Source organism: Chanodichthys erythropterus, chromosome 9, assembly GCF_024489055.1.
Source record: "Chanodichthys erythropterus isolate Z2021 chromosome 9, ASM2448905v1, whole genome shotgun sequence".
NCBI classification, from domain to species: Eukaryota; Metazoa; Chordata; class Actinopteri; order Cypriniformes; family Xenocyprididae; genus Chanodichthys; species Chanodichthys erythropterus.
This window is the reverse complement of record NC_090229.1, coordinates 33,442,148-33,469,756: the sequence shown is the minus strand read 5'-3', so window position 1 is coordinate 33,469,756 and position 27,609 is coordinate 33,442,148. Positions and strand designations below refer to the sequence as shown.

Here is a 27,609-nt window from a genome sequence, read left to right as displayed (position 1 = left end):
GTGGGCAAAACATATAATGCAATGCAATACAACTATGATAGAGAGATGAACAAATAAACGCTCCTCAAAAGACTTATGCATCATATTAGATGCTCACATTTTAACATGATTTCTCTTAATAAATGATGTACGTACAGATAATCAAGTAAACCTAAGTTGCTTCAGTCCAGTAAATGAGATCTCAAGACACGTGAACAATATTTAGTATAATTTATAATTATACTAAAAGGCCTTTTACTTGCTAAAAAAATAAAAATAAAAAATAAGAGTATAAATCTTCAAAAATCAATTAGATGACAGAAGGCATGTAGAAGATTGGTGAAACAGGTTTTTCAGCAAAGTTTTGATCAGGTTGATAATTTAGCGGTCTTAGAAATTCATGCATCAAATATGATACACTACACTACTGAACACTACTTTAAAGTAATGCTAAAGCAGCTGCAGAGATAGATTAGAGATCTGAAACGGTCGTATCTACTTTGACAATGCTGTTTTTCTCAGTATAGCATCAGTCCCCATTCACTTTCATTTTAAAAGAGCACCCAGAACAATCTGCTAAACTTCTCCTTTAGCATTTGTGAAAGAATGTCATTGTTTGAAACAACAGTAGAAAGAGTAAATATTTTTTTTTTAGTTTTGCAATATTTAACGGTACTTATTTATTTGATTTATACGTTTATTGTTTTTTAAGGATCGGGTGAAAAGAAAATACAGATCAACATAACCAACATTGAGCAGAACTGTTTTAAAAACTTAACTATTACTACATTAAACTGTAGGAAGAAAAGACTATACATGCTCGACTTTCAAGCTATTGCAACTCACTTTTCAGTAATGAACAAATGTTAATTTACTTAGATCATTAAATTGGTTAAACTGAAACGATCATATTAATGATCATTTGACCCAGACAATTCACTGTATTGAGTGCTGTTCTACGGTACGATTCTGCCATAGCCAAGCTCACACAGATCTGAGCACAACATATATATATATAAATAAAAATATATATAATATATATTTAGTTTTTTTAGAAACAGTAGAACACTATACAGATGCATTTCATTGTGTTAAGCAGGTCTCCTCAGGGATTCATAACACATAACACCACTAAATTTCTAAAAAAAAAAAAAAAAAACCCTGAAATTCATCAAAGTTGCTTCCAACTCAGAACATGTATGACACAGCAAAGCCCTTTAATGAGTCAAAGCCTCAGATGTTTTTCCCTCCATGGCTTCATGGCTACCTGTTCTAGAGGGAAAGAAAGAGAGGCCCAGGTGTGGCGATAATGTCACTGTATGGGGAGCTCTGGTGCAGGTTGAGGATTTGTTGTTTCCTTAACACCAGCAAGCAGAAAAACATGGCTGCCACACATGAACGACTTCTGCTCTCACACAAAGCGTGAAGACTGTACATGGCATTGGGAGAAGAGTCTTGTCTCTGAAGAGAAAGGAGAAGTTAGTGCAGGTTCAAATCTAAAACATGCATACCAACTAACACATTATCAAGTATGCAAATTATATAGTGACTTTCAGGAGGATCAGCCTTTTTTGAAAGGAATCTTTATAGATTATTTTTGGAGAGCAATCAAATGATGTTTGACTTGCACAACTCGCCGCTTTGAAATTATCAGGTTCTATCTGCATTCTGAGTGGTTAAACGATATGGGGAACAAGTCTTTCATACATTAATATGAGTCCCTAAGTGTATTCTAAATGTGCAATATCATAATCCTCTCAAATTTTGTAAATGTGGATTTTTGGAACGGGTCAAATGCAAATAGAACAAAAAAAAAAAAAATCACTTTTCGCTTGGAATTATAAAAGGTAAACATTAATTATCTTGCAAAACATTAATTGAAGCAATATTTTTCAAGAAACACTAACAATTTACTTAATTTATTTTAAAACAAAAAAATAGTGTTGTAACAATGCAACAACATGTATGAGAAAGTTAATGCTTTCTATGACATTTATTTAATATTTTAGGATGAATAATAATTTTCTTCTTCAAGTTAAGCATAAAAGGCATTGATAAATATTTTGTCCAGTGCAGATGTTAATTTTAGGTAGGAATATGGTAGGTAAACACATTATTGCAGGAACCATTAGTTTAAGTTTCTTTTGGTTTAGACAGACAGCAACTACTGTAATACCAGGACTTTATTCCACAGAAACATGTAAAATGGCTTCCTCTGTAGAGATCAAGTTGGACTGAAAGGTTTGTAAATAAACTTTGATGTTGGCTTGAGAAAGCCTAGCCAGAAAGCAGATTTAACAGCTTTAAGTTTGAAATACTTTAAAGTTTTAGTTTAGTAGCTTTAAAAGCTAGAATTTTAGATAGAGATTTAAACCTAATGGTATTCAATACACTTGAAATATTCAAGTCCAAAAATTGATAGAGCGGTTCACACCACAAGCACAGTCGTGATCTTTCACCGCTATATCCTCTAATATTTTTATCTAGAGCCAAATGCACTTCATTCAAGCCCTTTCTGCTGTGCGCATTGCTTCTCTCTCCTGCTAAACACGGTGAGCTGCAAAATAGATACTTTTGCTAAAATGCTGCAGAAAACGAGAATGCAGCAAATACAATTATTTTATCTGTCGTACACTGTCATGTTTAATTAAACCAAGTTTTTGACAAATTAATGCATGGCACCTGTAGAAGTTTTGTTTTTTCCCCCATACATTTAGCATTATTAAAGGAACACTCCACTTTTTTTGAAAATAGGCTCATTTTCCAACTCCCCTAGAGTTAAACTGTTGAGTTTTACCATTTTCGAATCCATTCAGCCGATCTCTGGTTCTGGCAGTACCACTTTTAGCATAGCTTAGCATAGTTCATTGAATCTGATTAGACCGTTAGCATTGCGCTTAAAAATGACCAAAGAGTTTTGATATTTTTCCTATTTAAAACTTGACTCTTCTGTAGTTAAATCGTGTACTAAGACCGACGGAAAATAAAAAGTTGTGATTTTCTAGGCTGATATGGCTAGGAACTATACTCTCATTCAGGCGTAATAATCAAGGAACTTTGCTGCCGTATCATGGCTGCAGCAGTGCAATGATATTACGCAGCGCCCGTGAGCCCCTGCTTGCACAGGGAACGTGCCTTGCAACCATGGAGACGTTTGTGAGAGACGCTGTGTAATATCATTGCACTGCTGCACCCATGATACGGCAGCAAAGTTCCTTGCTTGAACTTTTCATGTTCCGCCAGTCTTAGTACACGATGTAACTACAGAAGAGTCAAGTTTTAAATAGGAAAAATATCAAAACTCTTTGGTCATTTTTAAGCGCAATGCTAACGGTCTAATCAGATTCAATGAACTATGCTAAGCTATGCTAAAAGTGGTACCGCCAGAACCGGAGATCGGCTGAATGGATTCGAAAACGGTAAAACTCAACTGTTTAACTCTAGGGGAGTTGGAAAATGAGCCTATTTTCAAAAAAAGTGGAGTGTTCCTTTAATCAGTATATTAAGAGCATTTCATAATAAACAATGTTATAATTTGGAAAATGATTCAGAAATGGCAAGAGAAGACATCTTTGAAATGACTAGATAACTTTGTTTTGTCCTCATAATGAGAGTTTTGATTATTAGATTATGTACAGTGTTTGTTTTTAGTAGTTTAATATCCCGATCCTATGCAGAACATGTTTCAAATATGAAAGTGAAGTGCTTCAACACGGCCTGGCGTTTCTCCTATGAACAGAGTGACAAATGAATGACAGCGTGTGTGCGTTTATGACCTTAAACCTGCTGTTCTCATCATCACCCATACATTTAATTTCCCATTCTTTTAATCCTTCACTCCTAATCCTCATCTACAGCTGCTCCTCACACCAGGCCCGATCAGCAACAACACTGTCTTTGGATCTGGCGTTTGATTGTTTCTTACTTTGAGGGCCTGAAAGAGGTCATGTGCCCGACTGGTCAGTCTCTTATCCTCCACATCCTGGCTGTTTAGAGCTGACTGCAGACAAAGGAAAGACGTTAATGTTCTGCAGGTACACACATACACACATATACACACATATTCTCTACTCTGAACACAGCAACTCCCTACTGTAAAAGTGTTATTTTTTGATGAATAGAAAGTTCAAAAACAGCATTTCAATCATGACAACTCTCGGAAGATTGTTGGCATGGTAATGGATATGACAATGTTAATGTATTTGGTCTTGGCAGAATAGATCTGCTACGCTGCTGTAGATTATTGCTGTTGCTGTAGATTATTGCTGCTGCTGCAGAGCAAGTAACTTGCCACTGCCAATACACCGATACACTGCTGCACAAAAAGCATATATCAATATTCTATACAGGTGGATCTGGGGAAGGTGGCGGGTTTTAGAGGAACTTTGATGCACACTGCAAACTGCTATAGTGAATGTTACCAGCCATTTAAATGTGTGTCTGGCTGCAAAAGTGACATGGACCAATCAGCTTGTGCCAAGTAGTCAATGCTGTAATTATCATCAGCTTGCGTTAAGGACCCATCAGCCTGCGCCATCTAGAGTGTCATGACGACTGAACTATTTATTTATTTGAAATAGAAATCTTTAGTAACATTTTTTACTTTCATGTTTGATCAATTTAATGCATCCTTGCTGAATATAAAAGTATTCATTTCTTTCCATTCATGGATAAGCTCTATGTAATATATATGACATAACAACATTTGAACAACAATAACAACCACTGTAACATTTTAAATCACTCTCTGTTAGGATAGACTATGTTGCCAAATGGAAATGCTTGCATTATATGACTATAATAGTGTCCTGGTATTATCCATCTCAGCTGCACTTAGTAACATAAGAGCCATTAAGGATCACTCAGATTGTTTGATAGGTAAGAAAATTGTAAGTAATTTTTATCATCTGTTTTAAGTGTGCGAAAAGAGCCTAATCAATCTGAAATTACGTTGAAATACAGCAGTTCAGATGTAACAAAAGCACAATTGGACCCGCCTCTCAGATTCGCATTGTGGTACATTTTTCACAGGAAAGATTGTCTGCAGTGCATTCACAGGACTAAACGCAGCCGAGTACGGCATGGGACAAGTTTTGAATCGCTGTGTGTGGCGGCAGGGAAGATACTGATGTGTGCGTGGAAAGTGGGAGGAGAAAGATGGTGATGTCAGAAGCGTCATTTGTGTGAGGGAATAGGAAAACAATGGAGTGAGAAAAAAAAAATCATACTGAAACTGGACTGAAAAATCCTTGTAGATCTCCATCTGTGGGATGGTGCAGGTAGCAGCAGGACAAAACATAAAAATTGTGGGTGGGAGTGGGAAGAAATATAACTTATTTTTAGAGGGAGAAAGACAGAATCTTGCGAGAGCAGGAACGATCATTCACGCACATACCTTAAGAGCCACAAGAAACTTATTTTTTTTATATAGATAATGAATAAATTGTAATATAATAGTTATGAAAACTTTGAAAGCTCTAATAATATGGCAATTTCCTGCAATGGCCATTAGTTTACAGAATGTAAGAGCAATACAGTTATGTTAAATATTTTTAAAAGTAACTAGAACATTGAAAGTTATTTGAGTTCAACTCATTCATATATCACATAGTTGCAAAGAAATATGACAAATCAGATGGACTGCTACCCCATATGACGTCACTGCACATTGCAAAGAGCTCAATAAGTGATACTGAAATTTGTTAATGACTATTATATATTATATAGACTATTACGGATACTATCGAATACACGACAATAATCAAAGCATAGACCGAGTAGATCCATCAGAGTCCATCAACACCCCCAAAGCTTGCACAGTCCTTTACCTTTATATGACTGTCTGTCTCAAATAACCCAATCATAGTCAATGTGGGGCATTGCCGTTTGAGCTGACACTGAAGATTGAATGAACTGCTTTGCTAGTAGGTTAACCAACTCAACCAAACACATCCTATATGAAACTAACAAGACATATACCACATAGAAGTAATTACCACTTAAATCTGCACGAAAGGATGCAAATGCACAAGTGAACTTGATGTGCTTGTCTGAACATAGGATTACTCTTGTTGTGGATGCATTCTTCCCGTGACAACAACGCTGAAACACGGGCAACTAAAGTACAAAGAATTCACAACATTTTATTACAAAAGTGTTCTGATTACAGGGCTCCAGACAACGACTAAATACTCACATTTTGCGACCATTTTCCCTGCAGGCACAATCAAAATTTGTTAGCACTCATGCTGGCGTGACCACCTGAATGAAACTGACTCGTGAGGCACACAGAGTTACTCACGTCACAAGCCGATCTTTATCACGCGACACTGTTACTACACAGTGCTGGGAGATCCAGTAAAGAAAGCATTTGAATTCCCAACAGAATTAATAACATCGCTTCGAGATCTAGTGAGAAGCATTCAAATTCATCGCAGAGTTCTCCGTTATTAACCGTAGATACCAGATCAAACAGCACTGATGTGGAAACCAGGAGAAACACTGTGCCATGAATGAACAAGTTATAGAGGGCTTTCAGTCCACAAATCAACAACATTTGCCATGGATTTAATGTAGTAACACTAACTGTAACCATGGAAGTTCAGCAGGAATAGTAAAATGCTTTCAAGTACTTTGCACATCTTTTTCCAGCACTTCAAAACTCTAATATTATCATATTTAAATGTTATTTTTAATGTGATGACCAAAACATTATTTGTTCACCCTTCATAGATTATGAAATGAATAAAATGTATAAACTAAAAGTTTCAATGTAGGAAAACTTTCACTTATTTAAAAATAAAAAAGACATTAAATTACCATAGTAACCAGTAGGTGGCTGCAATTTCCACTGCCTAATATATTTTCAATCGTTTTGCTTTTGAATTATTATTTAGACATTAATAATGATAATGCAGCCCTCAGATGCTAATCTGGAGCCTTGCAAACTTAAAATAAAACTGCACATTGTAATTTCTGTAAATTAAGTCTATTTATTACCAAGGCATTTGTCAGTAATACAGTCAAAAAGGGGGAAAATGTGAATAACTGCACTGCAGGTCGATTTAGGTGTGCCCCTAAATTTTCTGCTTGTGCTTCTAAAATTTTCAGGGGCTACAGTGCTCCTAGTTAAAAAAGTTAGTCTGGAGCCCAGCATTATAATGTTATTAGCACTGCATCCTAACCAGTCAGACTTCAGGTACCATCCAAAATGCCGCAATTAATAATTTTTTTTAAGTCACGGTGATCATTGTTTTCATGATCGATTGTCACTGTCACATCCAAGTACTCGAGTACTCCTCCATACCCTTAATTTATATGCTGTTTAATGGTTAATGTTCGCATGAGCCTTGCATGTGCGTTGTCACGATCACAGTCTGTTCCTGTTCACTCCGGACTCCATTTCCCATAATCCTCCCTGCCAATCACATGCACTCACTCCACCAATCACCTGTTGCCACATACACTCATGCACATTCCACATTGATCACCACACCCAGCTGCAGCTCATTATCAGGACTATATAGGACTCTCACTCACATCACCAGTTTGCTAAGTCTTGATTCACCCTGTGACAATTCTAAGCGTTATTATTCTGTCTGCCTGTCTGTTGCCGTTCCTGCCTGTTTCCTGTTTGACGATTCTGTGCTGCCTACCTCTGACCCTTGCTTTGTATATCGACCTGTGTATGTTATCTGCCAGTCCTGACCTCTGCCTGTACCTGGATTACGATTCTGTCTACCCTCTGCTGTTCCTGTTTGCCCCTGGTTTACCCTGCCTGTACGACCACGCTTAACTTTAATAAACGCTGCATTTGGATCCCTGCCTGTGAGCCTCCCTTTTTTACATGCGTAAGCAATGCTTCTTCTTCGCTTGTTTTTGTATCCGGAGATACAAAAGGTACTCTTTCAAAAGACACGTAATAACGCCTAATAAGTACATGTGGCCGTGTTGAAGAGACCAAATGTGTTTTGTGTGTGGTTGAGTGTTTAACACTACCTGAGTCTGTGTCACCAGTGGGGATTCCCTCATCTCTACAGATGGATGAACAAACATGGAGATCTCGGAGACAGGCTCTGGATATGACACCTCCAACCTACTCTCCTCCTATGACCAAAAGGGTGAAAGAATGGTCAAAAGTTATTTCAGGGACAATATTGACTTCTTGACGTCAGTGCTCATTAAGGCTGCATTTACACTACAGGTCTTGATGCCCAATTCCGATTTGTAGATGAAAAATACATCTTTTAAAAGTGACCCATATCCGATATCTGCATTTACACTATACACTTGACAACCCAATTTAGAAGTACAAAATGGCACGATTTGTAATGCATGATTATACAAGCTTTTGCTTTAAAGGTCAGTAAAACATTGGGTTGAGCCTTCGTCCTCCATTGCACCACTGAAAAGAGTCATGTGATCGCAGTTGATGTCGACATCATTCACCACCATCACTTTTTCAATGACATACGGCTCCCGTTGACAGGGGAATATCCGATCTGTCCGCTTACATGGCAGATGCAAATGCACATATCCGATTTATTTCCACATATGAATTAGGCCTGAAACGGATCTGAGAATATCAGAATCCATGTGCTTTTTTCCTGCTTACACATTCATGGGTTATATCCAATCGGAACTGAAATATCAGAATTGTGTCACTTAAACCATGTAATGAAAAAGCGGCCTAAGTGCATGTGTACATGTCTTACACTGGTGGTGTTCCAGGTAGTTGGAGGTTCTAGATGAGTGACAGAAGGTTCTACAGTAGTGTTTGAATCTTCTGCTTGATCTTGAACAACAAACTCTTGCAGCAGACTCCAGTCATCCAGCATCGGCCCAGCAGTGTTCTCCCCGACCGCTATAGGTACACAGATCATTTGCTGAGATTTCACATTCATGCCATTCTAAACTTACTTTCTTCACAACAAAATTTTGCGGAAAGTGCAGACTTACAATACAAGTCATTATTCACCAAATATCTAGCTCTCCTTGTGTGTTTGCAACACACAAGAAAGGTTTTGAGAAGGCAGTGCCATCCTCATGCTATCATTTGATTCCAGAATTAGAATACAATTAATTTCAATATTCAATTCAATTCCACTGTACAGAAAAAAAGCACCAGAGACATTCTTCAACCATGACACAGCAATGGCATCAGCTGTTAAAGGGAAAGTTTGCCCAAAAATGAAAATTCTGTGATCATTTACCAACCTTCATGTTGTTCCCAACCTGTAAGTCTTAAGTTGTGTCCCAATGACGCACTAAACACTACGCATTTATACATTATATACTCGACGTAGCGTAGTGTAGTGTAGTTTTTATATTTTATAAGCTTGTTTTGTCATTCAACATCAAAGTCTGTTAGCCCCTCCCCTTCTGCTAAGTAATTAAAGCTCCAACAGTTGAGTGCATGAAGTGTCCAACATTACACAACTTCATTTTTACGGTTAATTAAGTGCATCATCCGGATATTTAAAGTGCACCTTTTGGAATTTTCAGTGTGAACACACTACTCGTGTTTATTCATTTATACTACAAAACGGCATAGAATTATGCAAATTGGGATGCACCTGTACTTTCTTCTGTGGAACAATAAAAATATTTTCAATGTTTTTTGTTTGTTTGTTTGTTTGTTTTTGGTCTATTTTGTCGATGGTCACCAAAACTGTTTGTTTACTAACATTCTTCAAAACAGCTTCTTTTATGTTCCACAGAAGAAAGAAAATCATGCTTTGGGACAACATGAGGGTGAGTAAATGATGATAGAATTTAAATTTATGGGCGAACTATAGTGTATTATTTATGACATTTACAATGGAACTGCAAGAAAGTCAAACTGGTTTGAAGCGACATGAGGGAGTAATGATAGATTTTCATCAACTCTGTTTCTGTCTGAAGCAATGTGATTTCTTACCCTCTCTAGTTTGCTCTCTCATCTCCTCGGGGTCAGTCTGCTGTCTCGCTCCTCCCTCCAAGCCCTGTCTCCTAGGTGATGTTTCACAAGGGAACAGCTAGAGGAATAGAGGGAGAGGACACTTACCTATGATGCACAGCTTAATGCTACACTGACAGTATAATAATGACAGCTGTGCACTTCAGCTGAGCTCTGCTGCTGTTTCAGCAGTACCTGCTTTAAGTCAGGGTGTAAAAGTGGAAGGCAAAAACTTGAGAACAGCTGCTTCACCCCTCCATTCGCCCTCCACTCCATGAGCTGCCGAGTGGGTGGGGCTATCTCCAAAGGGGTTAAAAGGTCAGAGCAGTCAGCCAGTTGATCTCTAATGGCATCGTCAGTTAGTTCCTTTGACCGGTCAATCACCAGCTTTCTCTTCCTCGCCACTCTTTTCCTTGTTGAAGATGCTGAACACATGTTTGAACTTTCCATTAGTCTGATGTCAATTGTAATTATTAGCAGATTTGTGACCATGCCTAGATTCAGAATGGAATACTAGCGTACTGGTTATTGAGCAGTATGTTCTATAGGATTCTAAAATTAGTCAGTTTAAATATTTCAAACACACAATATGTCAAACAAAGTTGCAAGCTTAAAGGATTAGTTCACTTTGGAATTAAAATTTCCTGACAATTTACTCACCCCCATGTCATCCAAGATGTTCATGTCTTTCTTTCCTCAGTCAAAAAGAAATTCTCTCAATATAGTGGACTTCAACGGGGTTCAAATTGCAGTTTAAATGCAGCTTCAAAGAGCTCTACTTGATCCCAGACGAGGAATAAGGGTCTTATCTAGAGAAACAATCTGTCATTTTCTTAAAAAAAAAGAAAAAAAAAGAAACCACGAATGTTTATCTTGCAATAGCTCTGGGATGCGCATTACGTAATCAGGTTGGAAAGGTCACACGTGATGTAGGCGGAAGTACCGACCCAGCAGCAAGGTAGGGTAGAAATAACTCCATCTCATTTCTCCTCCAACTTCAAAATCATCCAACATCATTGTTTTACCTTTTTTTATAAAGGCCGTTTCACTTAATCTTTGCATGTTTGCTTTGTAAACACTGGGTCGGTGCTTCCGTCAAAGTCACTCGTAACCTTTCCAACGTGATTACGTAATTTTTTTTTAGAAAATGACCGATTGTCTCACTAGATAAGACCCTTATTCCTCGTCTGGGATTGTGTAGAGCCCTTTGAATCTGCACTGAAACTGCAATTTGGACCTTCAACCCATTGCTCCCCATTGAAGTCCACTATATGGAGAAAAATCCTGGAATGTTTTCCTCAAAAACCTTAATTTTTTTTACGAGTGAAGAAAGAAATACATGAACATCTTGAATGACATGGGGGTGAGTAAATTATCAGAAAATTTTAATTCTGAAATCCGTTAATCCTCTAATCCTTTAACGCATCTAGTTGCCATCTCAAAATATAAAAAATACAAATTTTGTATTTTTGATCCAATATTATGCAAAAATGGCTGTATGTTTGGCAGTGCAAATAAAATCAGTAAAGAAAAACTGTGGTTGATATTACTCTGGTTGCATACTACACATTTTGGCAAACATAGTAGTGCATCATGGTATTCTGTGAACATAGAAAATCTACATAGTGTGCACTGTGTACATACTGCAGCAGCTGATTCATTACCATGATCTGGCCTAGAAAATAGATATTTTTATTCCTGGTTGTCAACAGCACCCTCAAGTGGCTTCATGAGACCAGTTAAAACCCCAACATTAAAGGGACAGTTCACCCAAAAATGAAAATTCTGTCATCATTTATTCACTCTCATGTCATTCCAAACCTGTATGACTTTAATTCTTCTGTGGAACACAAAGAAATATATTTTAAAGAATGTTGGTAACCAAACAGTTTTGGTGACCATTGACTTCCATAATGAACACAGAAAACTTTTCTCAAAATATCTTCCATTATGTTCCACAAAAGAAAGTAAGTCATACAGATTAGGAAGGACAAGAGTTTTAGTAAATGATGACAGAATTTTTGGGTGAACTATCCCTTTAACAGTTCAACAGTGAACACTGTTAACCAATTCGAAGCAAAGGTCAATACTACTGCTCATTTTATTCTCCAGAGCAGTTAACACTCACGTGTAACAGCAACAGGTGCAAGAGCGAAACCTTCCTCTGCATTTACCAAGAAAGTTGTCTCAGTCAAGGCTGGACTGCTCCTACCCTTTAAACAGGAAAGTTCTGGTTGCACGGACTCTGAGTCTTTAAGAAAATGACACAGTGATAAATGTTAATGTTGGAAGCAAAGGGAAATTGCTTGATTGATAATGTTAAGTTTGTTACTGTACACCACATCAGATATTACGCATTTGTCATATTATAATCTTAATGGTTGGGTATTAAACGTGTAAAGCCCATACTACACACCTAAATGTATTTGTTATTAAATATTTATATTTAAATGCATGTCAGTTTAGCCTCAATTTGAAAATAAATTTAAAAACTTGATTTATATTCACATCCATGTAAACTGGCTATGTCAGATTTATTCTGCATGACAGCAAAATGCATGAATGCAAATCAAACTTGTCTAATTTTTACAATCTTATTTTTTGCCAGCAAGACTTGTAATACACTTGGATGACAAAACAAATCATTGTGTACTTTTTTTGCGTTTTCCTTCTCATAAGTATTATTTTATCAATTTATTTTCAAATTGTGTGTCTGTAATTTAATGTTATCAATGCTTTGGCAAAGTAAAGACTTTTTAAAACAACTTAAATCTGAATCAGAGCATTCACGTGACTATTTCTTGTATATGTCCACTGACACCATGTCAGAACATTTACTTATTCCTAAAAGCTAATGAGAATAAAATACGAAGATGAATAAACCATGAACAACAATATGGCTGCTGGCTCATCATTTTCAAAGGGCAAAATATAATGTAATCCAAATATGTAAAACAAAAAGTAACATTACCTCCTGCACCGACAGCGGTTGGAGGAGGTGTAGCTGGTAATTCATCAGGAGTGTCTGCATAGAAATCAGGCATCGGAGTATCCTCAGTATTACTCGCTATAAAATCTTGACAGACCACAAACAAAGAAGGAAACAAATATTGGACTCAGAAGTGTAAAGGTGGTGAGGTTCCATTAAGGTTTTTAATAAAGACAAAAATTAGACAAATGTGTTTGTACAAAATCAAATGTAAAAAAATGCACAAAAATGCAAGGGACTCATAATTCATTCTCAACACATAAACATGTGATCATTTTATATATTATTTGATTTTTGGAATTTAACATATTTATTGTGTTCAGTTTAATGTGCACACTGAGCCATGGGGGGGTAGCCATATTTCCTAAACATGTTAAAAAATAAAAAAATAGTAGTCAATAGTATAAAAATAGTCACTTGTCGCAATTCCATTTGGTGGTGAAGAAATTATACAATCCACCTTTCAAGTCAACATTAAACCATATTTGAAACCCATTTTTCTTTTGTAATGTGACATGAGGGCATTTTATGTATCCTATTTTTTTTTTTAAAAAACATTTAATTAAATAAGTTTAGTATTGATTCAAGCATTTAACATTTGTAAGTTATACTTTTCAGAATCGCACACAATAGCCTACTGCACAAATTATAGTGATCACGAACAAGTAGGCCTTCACTCTGTTCCAAACGCGTACACAGTAAGGTGGATAACATATACCATACCCCATCAGTTATATTCAGTTCTATACTGCCACCTGTGCCACCTTCTATACTACCAACTTGTGGCTCGTTTCCACCGAGCGGTACGGTTTGGTTCAGTTCAGTACAGTACGATTCAGGATGGTAAACTCTGATCCGGCTTGTGTTGTTTCCACCGGCAACAGTACCCTTACTTGATGAGCGTGGTGTATGCCGGAAAGTAGCGATCGACGTCATTCTCACGTGAAGAAAAATGTAACAGTAAACAACAACGAAGGACATACAGCAGCTTTGTTTGAGTAAAGATTGAAGGCTGCAAGGAAAAACAGCCAAAAAAATACACATTGTGTTGCAATGGTATTGTGTTGTTATTCCCCTTTGTAGCATGCGCAAGTGATGAATCTCTGTCAGCCAATCAACGTTCTCCAGTGAGGGTAGCTCCACAATTTTGGTACCGGTACTTTGGGTACTACTGTGCTAGGTACCCCAAAAGAAGGGTATCAAAAAAAGTGGGATAGTACAGTTCGGAATTAGGGTACCATTCACAACTTCTGACTATAAAAAAATGGAAACGGCTAAAATTGCGTACAGTACTGAACTGTACCGCTCGGTGGAAATAAGCCATTAAAGAACAACTGTTGTTGTCGAGATCACAAGAAAATTAAGTCGTGATCACAAGAAAACATTTGTTATTTTGAGATCATGAGAAAATTAAAGGTGCAATATGTAAGAATTTTGCAGTAAAATATCCAAAAACCACTAGGCCAGTGTTATACATTTTGTTCACTTGAGTACTTACAATATCACAAATGTTTGCGACTATTTGTAAATCTTGAGAAAATTGCAATTTTAACCAAGGCTTCGGGACGTGTGAGGAGTCGCTTGTTAATTGCGTCATTCCCGCGTTACCCTCGGTTTCCGGTTTTATTTTGTAGAAACCATGGAAACACCAAAGATGCTTTAATATATTATGTTTTAATAGACAAGATACAACTGTTTTGATCTATTTATAGACAGAAAACTAATTATTGTTATATAGCTCAACACGTTTACTCATTGTTTAAATAAATTTTTCTTGATTTTTTTCGAGTACCATGCTTTAAAATGCATCAGAGAAAAACACTATTTTGTGAAGTAGCTAACATAGCATAATCAGATGCAGCTTTATTTTCAGTAACAGTAATAAATAATTTTCTCCATCATACATTACGTTTTAAAATTAATTCCATGCCATTTATCAACACAAGCTATCCAGCATTTAATATGACATTCTAAAATCTTACTGCAGTGTGTAACAAATGTTTCACAGCAGCCAACGGGTGAATGCACAACGTTATAACGTTATGACATCATTTTCAATACTCTATGTATCTAATATGATAAACATAGCTGTGTTACCTCATACTCATGACCGGAAAAGCACAGCCGGCGGCTGTGACATAATAAAAGTTCCGCTGCTCTCAAGGCACGTGTTGCGTAATCACTCCAGCGGCTTTGTTCACAACACTCGCTCCTGCTCTGCTTCATACTACAGTAACGTTAATAATCACATCCATGAACATTATTTCTGCCCGAGTCCTATCCCGATTATTTTCCACCGGTTGTAAGGTAAAGACTACATGCCCCAAGATTCTGCGCTCAAACTTGGCATCATTAAGCTATGCCTTTGTTTTGAATAGGTCTCTAGCGACCTCTAGCGGACAGAAAATTTTATATACTGCACCTTTAAGTCATGATCATGAGAAAACAAGAAAGAAAATTAATAATCATCCTTGGCCTCTTAGGGTTTCTGTATGCAGTAGTGAAAAAAATGTCAGTTTTGATTTCGTGTTGACTTTAAACAGTCATATAGAGGATGTTTTGTTTTATACATTTTTGCAATATTACTTGAAACTGTCTATACTAAATGATAAAAGACTATTTATTAGGTGCACTGAAAGGAATAATATCAATATACATCATCTGTGCACGAGGTAGGGCCTTAAAAACATCAGCCAATTGGCCCTCTGGCTTGTCAATCACTCCCATTACGTTCCTTGTGAGAGACGTGCGCGCTCCAGTAACTTTCCACACTCCACAGGCGCCGCATGCAATGTTTTTGTCAGGAGTAACAACTGCAGATTATGAGTTACCTGTGGTGAGTCCGACATAATGAATCCACTAACACGACACAGCGAATGCCGGTGGTAAACAAACACTCGTATTCCAATGCTCATGCACGAGTTTTGGGAGGCGTTCCCTCGAAATGAGCTGTGAAGGAGGGGGGTTGTTCTTACACATGTGCTCATTTCAAAAACTCAGTAACAGTCTTTGGTTTCTCAGTTGGCGAAAACATCCTCTGTAGCACCTTTAATCTACCGAAAGTGCATTAGCATGTAGAACGTGAATATTCAGTGTCAATGTCATGAACTCACCGATGAGGTCGACAGCCATTTCCTCATCACCAAAGCAGTCGCCATGGACACTGAAACTCTGATCAAACAATCCTTGATAAGCCTGGATTTCCTCCCCTTTGAATAAATAGAAAATACAAACAAAGGCATGCATGGTTTTGCATAGACTATGTAAAAACAACTTGGTTTTGTTGATTATTCAGAGTTGATACCTATTCCCTCGATGGTGAGAAAGTGGTTCCCAAAGTTCTCTTTGAGAGTAATATCTTCAGTGCGGCACTGATTTAAAGAGAAGTGGTCTACCACATCAATGGTGCTGGGTGAGACACAGCATGCCAAATAGGTCATAAAAAAACACTACATCAGAAAAAATATATTGAAGAGCTGAGCTGTTGATAAACACGATACTTGAGATCAGGTAGCTGAGTGTCAAAGTCAGTAAAGTCTTCTGGTAGAGTGATAGCTTTTAACGTGGCCTCCATCGCATCCTCAGGTAGGTCTGTCTGTCCTATGGTCAAAAATGAAATCTCATTAGAGTTGCAGTGTTTGCTTATTCTGCTGTCACTGACAGATTTAAGGCTGCATTCACCTGGCCGGAAAGCCACTTTAATTTTGACCAGCGCATCACTGCAGTCTGAGAGAAGGTATCTGGTCTTCTTTGAGTATATCCGGACAACTCCTAAAAGAAGGTGACCTGAAGTTCGCAGACCAATTTTAATCTGTTGAATCATAGAGTTAGATCACACACACAAATTATTTTCTTTTTCTAGTTTAGCTTTACACTTTATTCTAGCTATAAACATGAGCAGTAAGTTAACCACAATAGTAACCTGATTTAGTGCAAATATATGGATTAACCAGGTTGAACCTTACCTGGGGGGATAGGATTTCCTTGATGGTGGCCTCCAGGTCACATTCAAACACGTGTGCTTTGGTTATTTTCTTCTCCCAGTGGGCTGCCAGCCAGATCTTGGCCAGTGTGCCCCGTTTCGAGATGAAGAGTTGGGAATAAAACATCGTGGTGTGTGCTGTGTCTGTCATGGGAAACCGTGAGCTGGAATTTAGCTTATTTGCGTTTATGCCGTACATTTACATGTAGTTATTCGTAAAATAAGAAAATCCTTTTTGTTTATAAACATGTTGTACTTCGGTACAGGTTGCCACTCCAAAGTCCTTACGTAACATTAGCGTTTGTCTATTTATTAGGCTTTGAATTCGTCTCAAAACATATAGTTAGCTGCCGACCTAGACAGCCTTAATAGGGACCGTTCAAATGTTTGAACGGTCTTCCAAAATGCTGTCTAGATAGTCACCAAACATTTAGTGCTTTCGAAACGAGCCTATGACGCCCTAGGTAGAGAGCTCGCTAGTTTTTGAGACGCCATCTTATGTAAGGCTACTGGATTAACTTAAATACACCTGAATTTTTGCTGTCTTTAGGAGAGGTTTCACCTCATATCGTGAAAATTAGCTTTATTCTTTTAAAAATAAAAAATTGTAAAAGTTTAGACATCTTTTATTTTTCTACCGTAGACCTACCTTTTGCCGCTCAACGTTCATCAACACTGAATCAATTTTCCCGCCCACTTCACGTGCGCTTTATTTACTTGTATGCTATGCTGGACATTAAAAATATTGCCTTGTCTGCTACGTGCTGTTAGATGCTTTTTTTTTCATTGAGTTTCGCCTCTTCCCTATTTAATTTATTTGAATAGCCTATTAAACGAAATGAATAGAGTTCAAAAGAATGTCCCCACGCGCAACCCGCTATTTCTTAAATAATCCAATTAATTATTTCTCTTTTTAAACACAATTTGAAATTCCACTATTTATTTATGAGGCCTATTGCTTTTATTGCCCATGGTTACTTTGCAATTTAATCTATTTATTTTTAGGTTAATTAATTTGTAAACACATTTATTAATGCACATTTTTATTTTACAATTAGTTATTAATTAATGATATGCTTTATTACTATTTCAGTAACACATGTGGACCGCCATAAAAAAAAAAAAAAAAAAAATAAAAAAAATAAAAAAAAACGATTAACATGGAAAAGATACCTTTTATCCCGTCGCGTCTGGTTAGGACACGGTGTAACTCTGAGGCAGTAACACTTGGTAGGCCTATGTCTTATATCAAAGAGACATGTTAGTCTGCTGAGAAAATAATGGTGTTAAATTTCTTCACAGGTTACACAAAATAAATTTGTTTATTTTATTTATTTTTTTATTCACTGTAGGATAAGAGTATATATAGAATAAAGACATTTTATATAATTCCCAGGTCACTTCTGTGTTTACCATTCTCTATTTTATTACTTTAAAATAGTCTTGTGTTTTCTTTTTTGTATTTCAATGACAATGTAGCTACTGTAATTTGTTGACAGACCAACAGTAAAAGCATGAATCCAGTCCAATCTCTTGCAATCAATAAAGAAATATGTGTAACTTTGTACTACTGAAATTGAAGATAAGCCATATAGAAAAAGTGCAGCCCTGTGCATTTTCAATCATTTTCATTCAATTAAAGTCACAGCCATAGTTTATATACCAGGAAATACTGACAGAGTACACTGTTATATTGACAACACAATTTAGAGCATAGCCTAATAGTGCACTTACAGTAGACAGTAGGGTACAATGGGGCTAAAGGCACACCTTAAGAAAGATTATGCTCTTCACTACTCTCAAAGAATATGATTGCAGGAAAAATATATAGCCTATGTTTGTATTGGACATTGAGCAACATATTTTGTGTGAAAAAAAAAAATAAAAAAAATCATAAAGTGGTTAATTTTGTTTAAAAACTTATAAATGTATGAGGTAGTGAGGGGGGCTTTTTACCCCACACATAGGCACACAGTATTCATACAAATACTTTAGCTAAAATAATATGTTTATAAAAATGTATAGGTTAATACTTGTTCAAAAGGATAACTTTAGCAAAGTTTGTACTATTTTCTGTTTATTTTGATAAATAAAAGAATTCATTTGTGTTCATTAAATATACTGTCATTAAAATAGGCCTATATTATATACATTTTATTAAAAATACAGAAATACAGAAACAAAATTATTTTAAAAAGTAAAGATTCTGAAAGCATTGAAGGAGTTCCCATAATAGCCTATTTAATATAGATTTACTGTAGAAAAAATAAATTATATTTTATTATGATATGATTCATATATTTTAAAATATGATTGTTTCATTAAGATGGATAACCAATTTGATATATTATATTTTCCATCTGAATTTAACCATGTCACATCAATGGAAAAGTCAGCCAGCTATTCATTATCATGTTAATTATTGTGCTTTTTGCCCCAACAGCAGGGGCGCCTTTTACCCCAAATACCATACTTTTACATATTCTTCCGTTATTGAAAAACTGTTGCTTGAATTACCTTGAGCAAAACTGAAAATCATTAAGAAGACCTTTGTCTAAAAATATAAACATTAATTTAATGGATTCTTATTTGCTACTTAAATCAACAACATTTAAAAAAATATCAAATATTAGATCAAACTACCTCAGAATCAACTTTGCGTTGCTGCCCGCAATCGTGTCAAGGATCAGATAAATTTGCACGTACATTTTGAAAAACGGATGTTTAGGAAAGTGATGCGGCAAGTTTTTGTGCCATCTAATGGTTAAGAGGAAAATAAAATCAAAAGGTTCCTTTTGCCTTGCCATGCCTTTAGCCCCGTTGTACCCTATAGTGTATACTCTATAATGTTCCAAAATCAGAAAGCAGTAGGCCTGTCTTTTAAAGTCAAAACCTTTTTTTGTCCCTCAGCACTGATGGAACAAAATGGCAACATACATTTGTAGTCAACAAGTCTAAATGTCCAGAATAAATTAACATCAGTACATAGTCTCCATGACCACCATGGGACAAAGGGTCTGATGGCTGGTACGGGGTGTGACTAGAGAGGAACGAAGCTGCTGTGGTAGTTGTAAGCTCCTTTTGCTCTGGTTAGTCCTCTGGTTTTTAGAGTACATCTGGCAAAAGTAAGTGACAGTGGAAAAAAAGATTTGCCGGTATTTGGACGAGACCAGGTTGTAAAGGATGGGATTGATCACAGAACTCACATAGAAAAGTACATTTGTCACCATGTAAAAGTAATGGTAGAAATCATAAAGTTCACTGTGGGGGAAGAAAACAAAACCAAGGTTACAAAATCTGCAAATTATTTCAAAAGCAAAATTATTGTTTGCAAATATATGGTTATATGCAAATACAAAACTCACTTGGTCCACTCTGTTACATAGCAGTACATCAGTCGGCGACAGTGATAAGGAAACCAGCATAAAACAAAGGCAAAAACAACCCCACCTGATAACAGAGAAAAACCACATGGCAATGAACTACTGAACCCAAGAAATTAAAGGTTTTACCACTGGTTAAAATGTGTACATGAGATGAAAATGACAAATGGGCACTGGTAATGACTATTACATAATGAATTATACAACAGTTCTCTTCCTCAAATTTGATTGGACAAGTGGCACTCCAAATGTGTTGATATCCATCTTATTTTGCAAAGCAAAAGTAAGCTATATTTTGTGAATATGTGAGATTTCCAATTTATTAGCAGGTAAATGACTAAAAGAATAACAAAGTGCACATCAGGAGCCCGACGGTTACACTCTAGGACAACAACAGTACTGAGACTTATCACTTTTTGAGTTTGTATCACTCCACTTGTTTTATTTCCATTTTTTAGTGAATCTTTTAGCTGGCTATACATTGTTATGCCAGTAGGTGGCACAAGTGATTGTACTTATGAGTGAACCATTTGAATCACTCAACTTATTTTTTCTAAAACACTCATTCATTAACCTCCTGAGACCCAACATTTATTTATTTTTTTAATTTAGCATTTTTTTTCACGTCATTATATTGTTTAGAGCATAAGAAACAAATGAAAAAATAACATTTTTTAAAAATTATATTTTATTCATATGTTATGCTATGTCCTCTGTAGTGGACACCAGGACTAAGTTGTTTAAAAAATAAAATGACATGAAATGACATTTATAGGCAAAAACAATGGGATTTTTTTTTAATCACCAATCAATTTTTAAGCTTCAATATTGTTTTTAACCAAACTATGTATAAAGATGATTCTCAACTGTGTTATGAAACATATAATGGAATTAATTGATATACCATTTTACTTTATGCAATATGAGGGTAAAATGGCCATACATCGGTTTTCCCATTCAATACAATGTATCTATACACTGTATCTAATTTGCATACCACCGTATTCTTGGAGCAACATGCAATGAAAAAAATAAGTGTAATAATGGGAGCAATAATTGGCAACATTTTCATAATAATATCTAATAATTAATAGGAATATTGATATATAATTTCTTTCCCTATTCACTTGTTGTGTCTCCTAAAATGCCTGATAAACATGATTTAAGTCCTGGTGTCCTCTACAGTGGACATGTATGAAATCAATGTTCTGTTTCATAACAGAAAGTCATATTTTGATTTGAAACCCCATAACATTTTCCTGAGATGTTGATTTATAATAAACAATTTGAAAATTAATCCGATTTAAATAACTTTTAAATTTAATCACAAAATATTATCATATTTCCATAAGAGTGCTAATTTTCATTTTCAGTCATAATTAAAGACCAAGAAGTTGTTGTTGTAATGGCGAAACCTCTAAAAATCTGGTATCTCTGCAAAGCCCTGAATGTGCTCTTTACAGGACATCCAGACTTAAAACTGTGACATGTATGATGTCAGAGAAAACCACTAAAATATAATGTCCACTACAGAGGACAGAAGTCTATTCCTGGGTCCCAGGAGGTTCATTAAAGAAAAAAAACAAGTGATTATGAATGAGTCATTGAATCATTTACTCAACCAGTTTGTTGAAAACCACTGAATCATTCAGTAACGAAAGAAACTCCTCTACTATTTTAATGCTTCTGCTGTTACTTTGGAACCAAACTAAACTTGCAATATTTTGTCTAAAATGTAAAAATATCAGTATTAATCAGTTGTCTGTTTAAAAAACAATTAAACAGTTGCGCTTCCTCCTTGTTACTCCAGTGCTTCTCAGAAACAGCCCAAGTCATCTTTCCTTGTTACTCTTTCTTGTGTGATATTGCTTTAATATATGCGATTTATACAACCCAAATTCCGAAAATGTTGGGACGTTTTTTAAAATTTGAATAAAATGAAAACTAAAAGACTTTTAAATCACATGAGATAATATTTTATTCACAATAGAACATAGAACACATTAAACTGAGAAATTTGACAATTTTATGCACAAAATGAGCTAATTTCAAATTTGATGCCTGCTACAGGTCTCAAAATAATTGGGACGGGGGCATGTTTACCATGGTGTAGCATCTCCTCTTCTTTTCAAAACAGTTTGAAGATGTCTAGGCATCGAGGTTATGAGTTTCTGGAGTTTTAGTGTTGAAATTTGGTCCCATTCTTGCCTGATATAGGTTTCCAGCTGCTGAAGAGTTTGTGGACGTCTTTGATGTATTTTTCTCTATAGATGAAAGATCTGGACTGCCCAATTCAGCACCCAGACTCTTCTACGACGAAGCCATGCTGTTGTAATAGCTGCAGTATGTGGTTTTGCATTGTCCTGCTGAAATACACAAGGCCTTCCCTGAAATAGATGTCGTCTGGAGGGGAGCATATGTTGCTCTAAAACCTTTATATACCTTTCAGCATTCATAGTGCCTTCCAAAACATGCAAGCTGCCTATACCGTATGCACTTATGCACCCCCATACCATCAGAGATGTTGGCTTTTGAACTGAACACTGATAACACGCTGGAAGGTCTCTGTTTGTCTTTAGCCCGTTGGACATGGCATCCATGATTTCCAACAAGAATGTCAAATTTGGACTCGTCTGACCATAGAACACTTTTCCACTTTGAAACAGTCCATTTTAAATGAGCCTTGGCCCACAGGACACAACGGCGCTTCTGGACCATGTTCACATATGGCTTCATTTTTGCATGATAGAGCTATAGTTGGCATCCACAGATGGCACGGCGGATTGTGTTCACCGACAGTGGTTTCTGGAAGTATTCCTGGGCCCATTTAGTAATGTCATTGATACAATCATGCCGATGAGTGATGCAGTGTCATCTGACCACGGGCATCCAAAGGTCTTCGGCCTTGTCCCTTATGCACAGAGATTTCTCCAGTTTCTCTGAATCTTTTGATGATGTTATGCACTGTAAATGATGAGATTTGCAGAGCCTTTGCAATTTGACGTTGACGAACATTGTTTTTAAAGTATTCCACAATCTTTTTATGCACTCTTTCACAGCTCTGTCCATCTTTACTTCTGAGAGACTCTGCCTCTCTAAGAAATCCTTCTTATAGCTAATCATGTTACAGACCTGATATCAATTAACTTAATTAGTTGTTAGATGTTCTCCCAGCTGAATCTTTTCAAAATATCTTGCTTTTTCAGCAATTTGTTGCCCCTGCCAACTGTAGACCTGTAGCAGGCATCAAATTTGAAATGAGCTAATTTAGTGGATAAAAGTGTAAAATGTAGTTACGCTGTATGGCATCTAACAGCAGCAATTTCTATTTTATAATGTCATCCTATAAAATACTGAACATTCTGGTAAAATCATGCATTTCTTTTACTCACGTAGAACTTTGACACTATGGCGTAGGGAACGCTCACGGTTTGTCTCTGTTGTGACATCTGAAGTTGCTGAACAGTATAAGTCATGATTGGTCATTCTCTGGAGCTGATGTCCAATCAGGGCGTTCATCACTGCGATCACCAGCATTGGCACAACAAAAGAGAGAAGGGCATTTACCTGTAAGGAAAAACACTTCAAGGAACTATTCAAAAAGTGGGGCCCGGAAACATTAAGGTAAAGGCATAATGATTATTTCCCAAAATCCAAAGGGGAGAAATCCCTTCCCTGCCACTAACAGTTTCTACCCTGAAAAACACCTGAAAAAAAAAGTGCCTCTATGGTTTGGTCTATTAGTGCAGTTTCATTATGCTCTATTTTGGTCTGCTTTGCTCTTTACTGTGTCATTAATTGATTGACTAAATTATTAATTTGCTCTGAGGTTAATTTAAGGTTTCCTCTTATTCTTCCTCCCTCCCTATACAAATACAGAGCTTTTTTTACTAGCTAGTATTCTAAAATGAGCTTGTCCGTGTGAAAAATATTCTCCAAATGATAGAATATATATTTCATTTTTCCCCCACCATTTCAGATCACTTCATGTCCATAAGGTCATGTTCAGTATATACACATGTGTTCAATTATATCTAACTAGAAATTTTAATAGAGCTTTTTTTTTTCTTTTCTTTTTTTCTTTTCAAGCTGTTGAAGTTAAATCACAATTGACTGTTTTGAGGGCTAATGGGACTGTCTTTGGCATGCCAGCAGCCTTCTATGTATCACTAACTCTCTCAGACATATGGTCATGTTAACTACTTTATACTCAGGGCTTTACTGCATCATCTCTCTTTGTAGACTTGATCAGATTTTAAAGCAAACCTGACATATAGACAAATGGCAAAGAGCTACATTGAAATGTATTATATTTTCTGTAAATACTGTTTTTTTTTTTATTATTATTATTTGCTTTACTATTTACATTTTCAAAACTGAGTACAAAAATCCAAACTGATCACACTTGTTACACAGCTAGTATGCTTTCTTTCCAGTTGTACATATTTTTATTCTACATAATCCCTGTTTCAAAACACAAGATCATTGTGATATGTAATAAGAACATTTGGTTTAATCACCGAAACACAACAGTATGTTTTTCTTTCAATTTAGTACTTTTAACAATAACTTACATGTTTCAAATCACCCTTGTTGCTGAAATTACACAGGCTATGGATGCCACCTTAGAAAATACACTTACATTACCTAAATTACATAGTTAACATAAAATCCATAATGTTTGTAATAGTGTCATTCAGTGTGTTATCAAAAGGTGTAAAGTATGACATATATATATATATATATATATATATATATATATATATATATATATATATATATATATATATATATATATATATGTCATTATTCGTTATGACAGCGGCACTCAACAACTTGACAACCTCATGTTCTCCAGCATGATTTGAGAACGATCTAGAGCCTCTTGTGCTTCAGTGGAATCATTTGACCATCATTTAAGTAGAAATAATGGAGAATCCTAAATATTTCTTCTTTGTAGATAGCAACATTTTGAATTCGGAAAATTATGAAATGTTCTGTTTATTTCCAGGATTAAATAAAAAATAAATTCCATATTTTATACCATGGTACTGAATGACCATGTTCATTTCATGGCATTTATATGGCACTACAAGGTACCATGAGACGACCATGGCGCATGTTCAAAACAACAAAAATAATCTGATATTGCCAATACAGTACAATACAGCAGGCTTACAGTAAGTTCCTTTAAAATACACCCATGAAAGTCATTGCATTGTAGACTGCTAATAATCTGAAGATACTTTATTGTTAGTGCCATCTAAAGTACACAAATGCAAAGAACTAACATGGACCATTTAGGATGAAATAGTTACATGCCCACCTGTAGAACAGTTTTGGCGGTGTTGGTGGAGGCCACAGTGGTGCAGATGCTCTCTTCACCTACGTAAATTTGCCCCATTGTCAAAAGCATCGGTGAGGCGAGAATGAGCGACGCGCACCAGAGCGCGCAGATGAGTCTTCTTGTGCGCCCGCGGGACATCTGACTCTTGGCTTTGAACGGGTGGCAGAGCGCCATGTAGCGCTCCACGCTCAGACTCACGATGTTGAACGCCGTCGCGTACGAGCAGCCGTCCCGCAGAAAGTAATAGCCCCTGCAGACCACTCCACCGAAAGCCCACGGATGGTGAATCCAGATGAAGTTGTACAGCTCCACCGGCATACAAAGCACCAGAATGAGCAGGTCGGACACCGCGAGACTGGCGAGATGATAATGGACGGTGCCTTGGAGATGTTTGATGGATCTTCTCTGGAGGGTTATGTAGAGGGTCATGGAGTTGCCGATTAAACCGACAGCAAACAGCACAGCGTAAATCAACGTCACGAGCACTTTGGAATAAATATCCGTGTTCACATCCAAATCATCCACCGGCGGGGAATCTGTGCTGTTGAGCGCTATCTCCTGGGTCCGGTTGTCCAGGACACGACGAGTCCAAAGTTTTGTCGTCAGATTCGTTTCATTTGACGTCATTTCTCTTCAAAACCTCCAATTGCTTGACATAAACACTGATTAATTGCGTACGTTTGGAATGTGCAGCTGAGGTGACCGACGAGCATCTGTGCGTGACTGCTTTATATGGAATAAGGGCGCGCGGGACTCACTCGCGTGCTGACGCGTGAATCCAAAAAAAAAAAAAAAAAAAGAAAGAAATGTTTAGTGCCCATTATTTAATTATGGCACACGACACAACCCACATTTGAAAATATACTAATACAACATATAACTAAATATTAAACCAAGGGGAAGTTTAGTTCAATTCATAATAAATTAGTTTTACAAAATACTTTGAAACAATCTGTATTGTCTAAAATAAATGTAACTTGACATGATTTTATCAACCAAACACACAGAAAACAGGGACAACAAGAATAAAACTGGTTTAAATGATAAAACAATAGATAGACATAATAAAAAAATAAATAATAATATAATAAATAAATATTAATTTATAATTTAATATAATTATAGCCTATTTAAATAATAATAATAATTGTTATTATTATTCAAATATTCTATTACATTATAACAATTAGAGAAAAAAAGTTAAGAAATATAATACAAAATAAAATGAATATTGAATTATAATAACAATAAAATTGTACAGAACAATGGTAAAATTGCAATAATAATATTCATGGATGTTGCTTTCAACGTTAAACCATAAAGCTGTACTGAGCTTTTATAAGAAGACCTTAAAGATTCTCTTTAGTTGATGAGAGATATATAAATCAATCTCATTATCATGTTAAATATACATGATATATATTTTCTGTACCTGTACCAATAAACAGCAGTGCACAGCTTTCCCTAGTGTGACAACATGCCTTGCTATAAGTCATCATGTTAAATCAACTGTATCTTTCTGAGCAAAAATTATGGAAATGTTCTAAATCTTGATTGCAGTCAAGATTTTATAGTATGTGGCTTACGTATAAGCAAAATTATTGCTCAAAAAAGTGACAACTCCTGCAAATTGTTTACAATATATGCATAAAAACTAGTACGGCACACGTTACACAGTTACACAATGATATATGCATGTGGGGCATCTTGTCTAGCTCTCCTTGATCTATGCATACATGTCATATGATTCTTTTGCATAGGGATATTGTTACTGCAACCTCAGGACTGTACCTCTGGCACTAAACCCATCTGAAATTGTGTGCTTGACTAGACAAACCATGTGCTGATGGTGTAAAAGAGTTTCTTTGAGATTTGAATCAGTGTAGCATTTTCACCTTCCTAACTGGGCTTAAATTATTTAACACCAGTGATGTTTCTTTACTTCAGGGCTCGCCAAAGTCAATTTCAGTTTCTCCTAGTCTACATTTAAAC

At 36.2% G+C, this 27,609-nt stretch overlaps 2 protein-coding genes across 2 annotated transcripts; both read right to left on the bottom strand.

The window, feature by feature from the left end:
• Positions 1–1,251: 1,251 nt before the first annotated feature.
• rad21l1 (RAD21 cohesin complex component like 1) lies at positions 1,252–17,014 on the bottom strand. The gene is made up of 13 exons (XM_067394032.1): positions 16,871–17,014; positions 16,587–16,716; positions 16,406–16,505; positions 16,210–16,313; positions 16,019–16,114; positions 12,888–12,992; positions 12,045–12,161; positions 10,112–10,341; positions 9,899–9,995; positions 8,694–8,842; positions 7,978–8,082; positions 3,905–3,979; positions 1,252–1,440 (listed from the first exon to the last, which is right to left on the bottom strand). Exons 1-13 carry the CDS (start codon positions 17,012–17,014, stop codon positions 1,252–1,254), a joined length of 1,641 nt encoding a protein of 546 aa, XP_067250133.1.
• Positions 17,015–19,865: 2,851 nt separating this feature from the next.
• On the bottom strand, positions 19,866–26,244 carry LOC137026483 (neurotensin receptor type 1-like). The gene is made up of 4 exons (XM_067393837.1): positions 25,597–26,244; positions 23,663–23,837; positions 20,253–20,337; positions 19,866–20,148 (listed from the first exon to the last, which is right to left on the bottom strand). Exons 1-4 carry the CDS (start codon positions 26,242–26,244, stop codon positions 19,866–19,868), a joined length of 1,191 nt encoding a protein of 396 aa, XP_067249938.1.
• Positions 26,245–27,609: the final 1,365 nt, after the last annotated feature.

Excerpts from the sequence above, each read along its gene's own strand:
- rad21l1 (XM_067394032.1), bottom strand. The coding sequence starts at position 17,014 with ATGTTTTATTCCCAACTCTTCATCTCGAAACGGGGCACACTGGCCAAG. Across the intron at positions 12,993-16,018 it reads AATGGCTGTCGACCTCATCG|ATTTTATAGCGAGTAATACT; the intron begins GTGAGTTCATGA and ends TGGTCTGTCAAG. Across the intron at positions 9,996-10,111 it reads TACACCCTGACTTAAAGCAG|CTGTTCCCTTGTGAAACATC; the intron begins GTACTGCTGAAA and ends CTATTCCTCTAG.
- LOC137026483 (XM_067393837.1), bottom strand. The coding sequence starts at position 26,244 with ATGACGTCAAATGAAACGAATCTGACGACAAAACTTTGGACTCGTCGT. Across the intron at positions 20,338-23,662 it reads CCATAGTGTCAAAGTTCTAC|GTGGGGTTGTTTTTGCCTTT; the intron begins GTGAGTAAAAGA and ends CTCTGTTATCAG. Across the intron at positions 20,149-20,252 it reads TATGTAACAGAGTGGACCAA|TGAACTTTATGATTTCTACC; the intron begins GTGAGTTTTGTA and ends CTTCCCCCACAG.